This window comes from Dreissena polymorpha, chromosome 6 (genome assembly GCF_020536995.1).
Source record: "Dreissena polymorpha isolate Duluth1 chromosome 6, UMN_Dpol_1.0, whole genome shotgun sequence".
Taxonomy (NCBI): domain Eukaryota; kingdom Metazoa; phylum Mollusca; class Bivalvia; order Myida; family Dreissenidae; genus Dreissena; species Dreissena polymorpha.
Window position 1 is genome coordinate 108,848,299 of NC_068360.1, and position 8,788 is coordinate 108,857,086.

The following is an 8,788-nucleotide window of genomic DNA, read 5'->3' on the forward strand; positions in this document are numbered from 1 at the left end:
TAATATGCGGCCCATATGGGTCCCATACGGGTCCCATATGGGAGTCATTTGGGAGCTATATAGGCCTGCCCATGTGGGAATGGCGATAAGGGTCCCATATAGGTCCCATATTATTGCGCTATCATGAAAAAGATGTAAACTTGAATTTATTTGATTAAAAACTCATTTCTTAAAACTTATGCTGGACTAACTTGATCTAAGCTGCTAATATTTTACCCAAAAATAGAAAATCAATGGATAAGCAAATAATATGCAGTCCATATAGGTCCCATATGGGTCCCATTTGGGCCGCCCAACAAAGGACAAAATCAGCTATCAGTTTCTGGGCAAACCCATATGGGTAAGCCCAAATGGGAGTCATTTGGGACCTATATGGGTTAGCCCATATGGGAATGCCCTTAAGGGTCCCATATAGGTCCCATATTATTGCGCTATCAGGAAAAAGATATAAACTTTTATTTGATTAAAAACTAATTTCTTAAAACATATGTATGACAAACTTGATCTCAACTGCTAATATTTTACCCAAAAATATAAAATGAATGCATAAGCAAATAATATGCAGCCCATATGGGTCCAATACGGGTCCCATTTGGGCCGCCCAACAAAGGACAAAATCAGCTATCGGGCGCACATTTTTTTTGAAAATTCTGTTTTTGATATGGCTTTGTTTTAAATAATGTATATACTATGATTAATATGAAGTTATTTTCAAGAGATAATTTCAATTTGAATAATCGCGCAGAAAAATAAAGTATTTAAATAATATGCGCATGCGCAGATGTTAATTCCGCCTCGCGAAAACATTCAAAACAAAAACACTCGAAACGGTAAGTTGTTAAATTGTGATATTATACACGTAATTATATATTTCTTTTGAAATCAGATATATATTGCTGATCACGCATTATTTATTTATCTGTTACTTCAATGAATGCCTGTGTGTTTAATAATTTAAATTGCATATTATTAGATTTCTTCATCGCTTTGCCTTTGTCATGTATTTTCGCGACGTAAGTCGTAACGTTCGTTTATCGCCATAGATCAATCTCTTAGTTAAACTGCTTAATTCAACTTGATTCTGCCTAAAATTCAATACAAACTATTTATAGCAGACAGGCGCATGTCTGACAAAATGAAACACTAAATTAGTAATCATGCTAATGCATGAGAATCTTGCATATCTCATGCATTGATAATATTAATTGAAACGTATATTATAATATAATGTCTTTTATAGGTCTTTGATTACTTGCACGCAAGCCAAGGTTGTCCGCCTGTGGACAAATTTTAATGATTATTTAAACACATATTTGCAGAATATTTAAGAAGTCTGTGTATTAGGAAATAATTAATTTCGTAATGTTTATTGTAAAAATTTATTTCAGAAAATAAAATATTCACCACCACCTGGTTTGCCAACATCGTCTTTACAAGGAATGTCCAGCAGTGCATGACAGAGGCCGGTCACTCCCATTAAGTCCAGCTGAAGAGCCTTCCCAGTTTATAGGACAAAGTAACTAATTTTTGTGCTTGAAACTTTAACTTAAAATAATTTCATTTTTGGAATTACTGCTTATTAAATGATAGTTAATTACATAAATAAATGATGTAAACAGATAATCCAACTGAAAAAATAAATAAAATACACAGTCATTTAGTGATCTATAATAATACATACTTCTACTAATAAAAGAAACAAATTGACGTTGACGGGCATATAGGTGCAAGTTGCTATAATCAGCCCTAGCCGTACAACAGCTGTTGGGACAAATCGGGCCCACCGCCGTTATATCGGCACACATCCGATATAATTATATAAGACCCAGCTGTGATTTATATTATTGTCAACATAATTTTAGGTACAGTTCTTTTTTACTGTCTTCAGATGCAGTTACACAGATTTTAACGGGGTTGGAAACAATCAGAGACGAGAACAGGGAAATGAAGCGGATGCTGCAGCGGCTCTTGGCTAGGTCAGCTACTGATGACGAGCCAATGCAACTGCCAGAGAACATCAGTCTTCCAATTGGAACATTTGAGCAAATGGATGAGTTTGAAGAGCATCTTGGTGATGAAGCTACGATCCATCTTTTCTAGGACTGCTGCATAGTTCAAGCTTTTTTATCAAATATATTAAGCAATGTTGTCAATGTAATTGACAGTTCTTTCTTCATTGATCCTAAACCATTCCTTTAAGGCTCATCTTCTAAGAAAGCATACATTTTTTTTTATCTGGAAATGAAATGGTATATATTCCTTTGCAAAAGAAGAAACAGCATTCCAGTTTTTGAAGGTTTTAAAAGACATATATATATATATATATCATGTGCAATTACGAAAAACACTAGAATGTATGAAGATATCAAAGATAATAATATGGACTTGTTCTCGAAAAAGGATTTGCCATTTATTTGAGTTTTGGATTTTTTTGCAGGGTTTTTAATTTCTAGTTTATAAAATATTTTGTTTAGTCTTGCAAGTATGTTTCAAAGCTCTAGATAAGGATTTGTGAAATTAGTAACGGTATTGCCGCTGACAGAAAGAAAAGGAGTAACGCTGAAAATCAATTAGTACCTGTACTACCATATCCAAAAATACAGGTAGTACTGTACTACCCGTGTTCTTGGATATTGATGGGTGTATACCTTACTTTACAGAAACATTTGCAGCAATTATAATAAATATATTTTGCTTCTTAAACAGTTACTTTATTAGGTTTTCCATTCTGAATTATGATGCAAATACAACTACACATTAAAACTCATGACTAAATACTATAACTTTATTTTGCTTGACAAGAAAACACAAGCCAACTTGTAAGCTAAGTAAATGAACACCAATGTCACTGTCTCATCTCAAAAGAATCATTGCTTTAGCAGTCAACTGTCAAAGTTGGCATAGACTTTGCCAACTATTACAGTTAAACGCTCAAGCAAACACTTCAACTGGGCTTACACATTGAATGTCAGAATGGTTAGACGACCGTATGTAGCCATTATATGACAACAAAGTGTTTATTTGAACCGCTTTCGGTTAAGCCGGCCTTCCATGCTCGCAGACATATTGTTTTTGACGGGCTTACAAGTTACCGGAAATCACGCCACAGAATAGATAATAATACTGGAACCCAGTCTACAACTTTTCGGTAATTTAAATTAATGAAAGAGGCCGTTAGGTTAGAGACCAACAAATATGCCGCGCTGACACCGACGTATCAGTACGGCCAGATTTTTTTCGTAAATGCGTAAAAGGGATATTAAAGTCGTAATTGTACGTCCAGTTCATAAAAATAAATGCGTAAGCCTTCATGAAAAAGCCGTGTTTACGTCTGTACGGCCCTTATCTGGAGCTCTGATGTTTTCTACAAATGTTCTTTGAGTACATGGTGTGTTATTTGTATTGGTTAAAGATTTAATATGCATGGGTATGCTTTTGAGTAATGTGTAGTACATCAGGAAAATACTTGAAGGTATTCTGTATATGTATTATATATTAAATATCAAAATAATAGAAGTCCTTAATTCTATAGTTGTATAACTGGTCAACATATATAATGTTATAGAAAAACGTCTTATTGCTTGAAGTTATGTCTTTATTGTTCCATGAAATAGTTTTACTGTTGGTTTGGGTTTATAGATTATGAGTAACATTACTCCATGCGGATAGAACATTAGATAGAAACATGTTTTCGTTAGCAACTTCATGTAAAATATTTTTGCTGATGTTACATTCAAAAAGTTAGGAATCACCATATTATTTTAGAATTCTCTGGTAGAATAGTTAACGTGGGATCCTCCTGCTATGTATGTATCCATGTATATGTGTGTAATACTTTATGTGAATAAAAGTTGAGAGTACTTTAATAAATTTTTAAGTCTTTTAACAAAAACCTTGTATTGCTTGCAGGATAATGATATTTAGCTCTTGAACATTTTGATATCGCTCTGTTCCAGCAAGAAGAAATAGATAAAACATTTAAAAAAAATGAAATTGGAAGTACATGTACAAGAATCTTTTGTCTGATGTTCAATTTGAACACAGTATTTCATGTTTGCAGCCTACATATTATTTCTAACATAACCTGAATTTCCATTAATGTGTTGTCCAAAATTTTACAGGCTCTGTGTACCCATATTGAATACAATGCTACCAGTTTGTAGCCCATATTTAGAACAATACTGCCCGTATGTAGCCCATATTGAGAAAAAGGGCTACTCTTATGTAGCCCATATTGAGTAAAAGGGCTGCCTGTATGTAGCCCATATTGAGTAAAAGGGATGCCCATGTTGGACCTATATGGGTCCCATGTGGGCACCTATATGGGCCCCATGTGGGCTGCCAACATGGGACCCAGATGGGTAGTGCAACCGGGCTCCACATGGGTCCTATCTGGGCTGCCCCATATACTTTCATGGGGCAGCCCAGATGGGACCCATGTGGAGCCCGGTTGCACTTCCCATCTGGGTCCCATGTTGGCAGCCCACATGGGGCCCATATAGGTGCCCACATGGGACCCATATGGGTCCCATATAGATTGTTTGCTGGGATGTATGTAGCTTCTCTGTGAAGAATTACACTGTCCGCCCTATATTTTACACCCTCCACAACATTGTAATCAACGTTTTTGTTGATCGAATAAAAAATATACCACACATAGCATTTCACTTCGTGTGTTTTCAAGCACGCGGTTGCACTCTTTGGAAAAATTACTTAACTAATTTAGCGCAAACTTACCAAAGTTGTGTCTTTTGACAATGACCGGGCACTCGTCTTTGTTTTTTTGAAAATGGTTTTGAAATAATGAAGAAATTGTCAAAAACGTTACATGAAGCGACGTTTTGTTTACATCCGATTGTCTCACACATAGCCGAAAAAGTCACGTGGTTCAGGCACCTTGCATGATCAACTCTGGCTATGATCTCTTTTATAAACCACAGGCCTTGGTTGTCAGTTATGCCTGACTTGGTCATTTTTGACTGTCTACAGACCCCCCTCCCCCCCCCCCCCCCCCGGTTGGATTGGACAAAATCCAAGGGAAGTATTAAGCTTTAAAGGAAGATGATTTCTATACCTGCCAAATGATAAATTGAAATTTTATTTCAAAGTGGCGCAGTAGGGGGCATTGTGTTTCTGACGAACACATCTCTTGTTGGGTCACTAGGTCAAGGTCACTGTGACCTCTAAATAAAAAAAATTCTGACAAGATTTCGCAGCCGAGCGTGGCACCCGTTATGAGGTGCTCTTGATTTTCCGGTCGAATTTTCACTAAAATTTTGGTCATGTGGAATTAAATTTCTTACTTTCAGGTTTATATTCATTTAATTTTATGCAGTTCAACTCACTTGATATTTGCTTGTCTGCGAGTAGCTAATTTAAATTAATTTTACCTATTTTTATATTTTTTACCTATTGTTAATTTTTTAAGTCGGTCTACGTAAATTAATATAACATTTTATTTATAAGTTACTGACAATTAATTAAGTTTTTGCAATAAAAGTCCTTTACCTCGCATACAGCATTAATATAATTCAAGGGACGTAATTATTTTATGTTTGCCTGGTAGACTGTAGTACGAATGGAATCCCAGCAGTAATATAATTGTCTCCCTTTGTTCCAATCGACATTATTATTTTCAGTTTGTTGTGTATATTATTACCCAACATAATGACCAGCCTATACAAACATAATATAGTTATGATATTGATAAGATATATACTTTCTTTTTCAGCTTTTTCTGTCATCTCGAAGCCAACATGCATTTGAATATAAATAACCTTTTCTTTTCAGGCTATCATTTATATACCACTGCATATTTCTCAAATTTTAGGTGTAAAATAAGGATCCAATGTAATATTTCAATGTCTATCGTATTCACGCACATAATGGGTGCCTTATTATATTCAGTCATACAGTGGGTGCGTTATTGTATTCACTCACAATGTGGGTGCGTTATATATTCACTCACACAGTGGGTACGTTATTATATTCACTCACACAGTGGGTGCTTTATTATATTCACTCACACAGTGGGTGCGTTATTGTTTCACTCACAATGTTTGTGCGTTCTTTTATTCACTCGCGCTGTGGGTGCGTTATTGTTTCACTCACAATGTGGGTGCGTTCTTTTATTCACTCACGCAGTGGGTGCGTTATTGTTTCACTCACAATGTGGGTGCGTTCTTTTATTCACTCACACAGTGGGTGCGTTATTTTATTCACTCACATGGTGGGTGCGTTATTATATTCACTCACATGGTAGGTGCGTTATTATATTCACTCACACTGTGAGTGTGTTATTTTATTCCACTCACATATTGGGTGCATTATCATATTCACTCACACAGTTATCATATTCACAAACATGGTGGGTGCGTTCTTTGTATATACTCACACAGTGGGTGCTTTCTTCTATTCACTCACACATTGGGATCTTTATTTTATTCACTCATTTTTGGGTGCGTATTATTTGCATCCCGGTAACGGGTGCTTTATCGTGAGCTTTTGCATTATTATCAGTCGAAAATATGCAAAATCACAACTACATGTATTTGGCATGTATACACGGATATCATTTGTTAACATCTCTTCTCAACTTTCAGCCATGAGTAAACGAAAGCGAGACCGTTCGCCTCCAATTGTGAAATCGATAACCGCGCAGGTTGTGCCAGCGGTGACACAATTTATCCTTAAAACTTTAACGGATATGGGCGTCACCAAGCCGGCAAACGCAAACAATTCCCCGTCTGGTTCCAACAGCCAGGTGCAAAGTGACACAGTGTCACAACTACTGGATCTTTTCACATTAACGACCGGACCCCAATCCGATGGCCGTCAAACTTCAATGAATTCGATTCCAATACAACCTCTGTCACCAGCCCCGCCTCAAGGTATTTCATTGTCTGCAGGCGTTGATCCCAAGCTTAAAGCCAAAATCTGGGCAGATCAATTTCTTGCGTTGGCTTCCCTAATTAATTCTAAGGAATCGGGGACTCTATGTATGAAGCACAACCCAGACGTTTCCATAGCATTACACAGGTCTGAGGCGGAAGATATTAAGAACATGGAGGCTTGGCATAAAGCTTGGACGATTTTCGTCGCCATCTACACAGAGAGACAACCAACATCTGCACCAGCTCTAATGAAGTACTCCGCTACCATCCAGCATCTAGCTAAGCAGGCGGGAGTTTATTCAGCAATCCAATATGATGTGCAATTTCGCAAAATCAAAGAGGATGCCCCATCTGTTCACCTTGGGATACACCTAACAATGAACTCTACAATAAAGCACTTGCAGAAGGTATAAGCTACCGTTTTCGACAGCAACCTGCTAACCAGTCCTTTCGGGTGCAGAAAATTGACAGACCATGCAACCTCTACAACTATTTGTCATGCTACCGACACAACTGCAAATACATGCACGTATGCAAATATTACAGGGGAGGACACCCTCAACGAGTTTGTACTAAGCAACAATCAAGAACTCAAGTGGCTGCAGGTCCACCATCTACCACATCAAACAGAGGGCGACCGAATGTCCCCACAACTCAACGGCCAACACAACAACAATCGACCATCTCCGCTCCCACCATCCTCAAATAGTCACATTGATGTAGTAACACCTGTTAAGGTTGATAGATTACGTTTTTGGCTGAAAGGCTATGATTACGACATTTCTAGTCATTTACTTTCGGGTTTTACTTTTGGATTCACTATACCTTTTCTTGGTACTACATCTTCTACACCAGTTAGTAATCTTCTTTCTGCTACTCAATACCCGACACTTGTTTTGTCGGCTATTAATAATGAAATTGCAATCGGGCGCATTGCGGGTCCATTTCAAGAGAAACCTTTCTCGAATTTACATATTTCTCCCGTTGGTGTGGTTCCCAAAAAGACTCCGGGAGAGTTCCGGTTCATCCATCAATTGTCGTACCCAGAGGGCAATTCCATTAATGACGGCATCCCACGTGACTTGTGAAGTACCAAAATATCGATGACGCCACGGCACTTATTCTTAAATTTGGACGTGGTTCTTTTATGGCAAAAACTGACATTGAACGGGCGTTTAGGTTGATACCCATAGCCCGCCAATCACAACACTTACTGGGCTTTACTTTTAAAGCCAATTTTACTATGATAAAACACTTCCGATGGATCTGAGTCACTCATGTTTTCTTTTCGAAATGTTTTCATCCGCGCTTCAATGGATTTCGCAAGTCAAACTTAACGTTGCGGATTGTACACATATACTGGATGATTTCCTGTTTGTATCTCCACTGAATTATCACAAGTGTTTAACTGACTTGCAGAATTTTTTAGCACTCGCTAACGACATAGGCGTTCCAATCAAGTGTGAGAAAACTATTTTGCCAACCACTACCATCTCATTTGTTGGCAGAGAGCTTGACTCTATGTTTATGGTTAAACGCCTTCCACAGGACAAAATCGCTAAAATCAAAGTCACGCTTAACCATATGAAATTTAGCAACTTTATTTTGTACATATTCAGTTAAAGTATTCGTCATTTACAATAATAAATCTATTTTCAGTTCAACCATTGTGTTGCTTTTTCTTGCACAAAACAAATAAAACCATACCTTTGTCAGGTCAGGACGTCAACATAAAAATTGATGTTGTTTCACAGGTAAATAACTAGTTATGAATTGATGTTGTTTAACAGATGGTTTAACAAACATGCGACTTTATGGGTAATTTTATCATTTTTTGATCATATTTATGAATAAAAATTATATGTGAAATGGTTTTCCACACATAGGAAATTAAT

General features: G+C 37.0%; 1 protein-coding gene and 1 long non-coding RNA gene across 2 annotated transcripts; both read left to right on the plus strand.

Annotated features, from left to right (window-relative positions):
- Positions 1–698: 698 nt before the first annotated feature.
- LOC127836221 (uncharacterized) lies at positions 699–3,577 on the plus strand. The gene is made up of 3 exons (XR_008028668.1): positions 699–830; positions 1,389–1,516; positions 1,889–3,577. It is a non-coding gene; the product is annotated as an uncharacterized LOC127836221 (long non-coding RNA).
- Positions 3,578–6,357: 2,780 nt separating this feature from the next.
- LOC127836379 (uncharacterized) lies at positions 6,358–8,516 on the plus strand. Its single transcript, XM_052362993.1, has one exon. It carries the CDS (start codon positions 6,365–6,367, stop codon positions 7,304–7,306), a length of 942 nt encoding a protein of 313 aa, XP_052218953.1. The 5' UTR covers positions 6,358–6,364; the 3' UTR covers positions 7,307–8,516.
- The last annotated feature ends 272 nt before the right edge of the window (positions 8,517–8,788 follow it).

Bases quoted from the DNA above. Each gene is read 5' to 3' on its own strand.
- LOC127836379 (XM_052362993.1), top strand. From the start codon at position 6,365: ATGGTGGGTGCGTTCTTTGTATATACTCACACAGTGGGTGCTTTCTTC.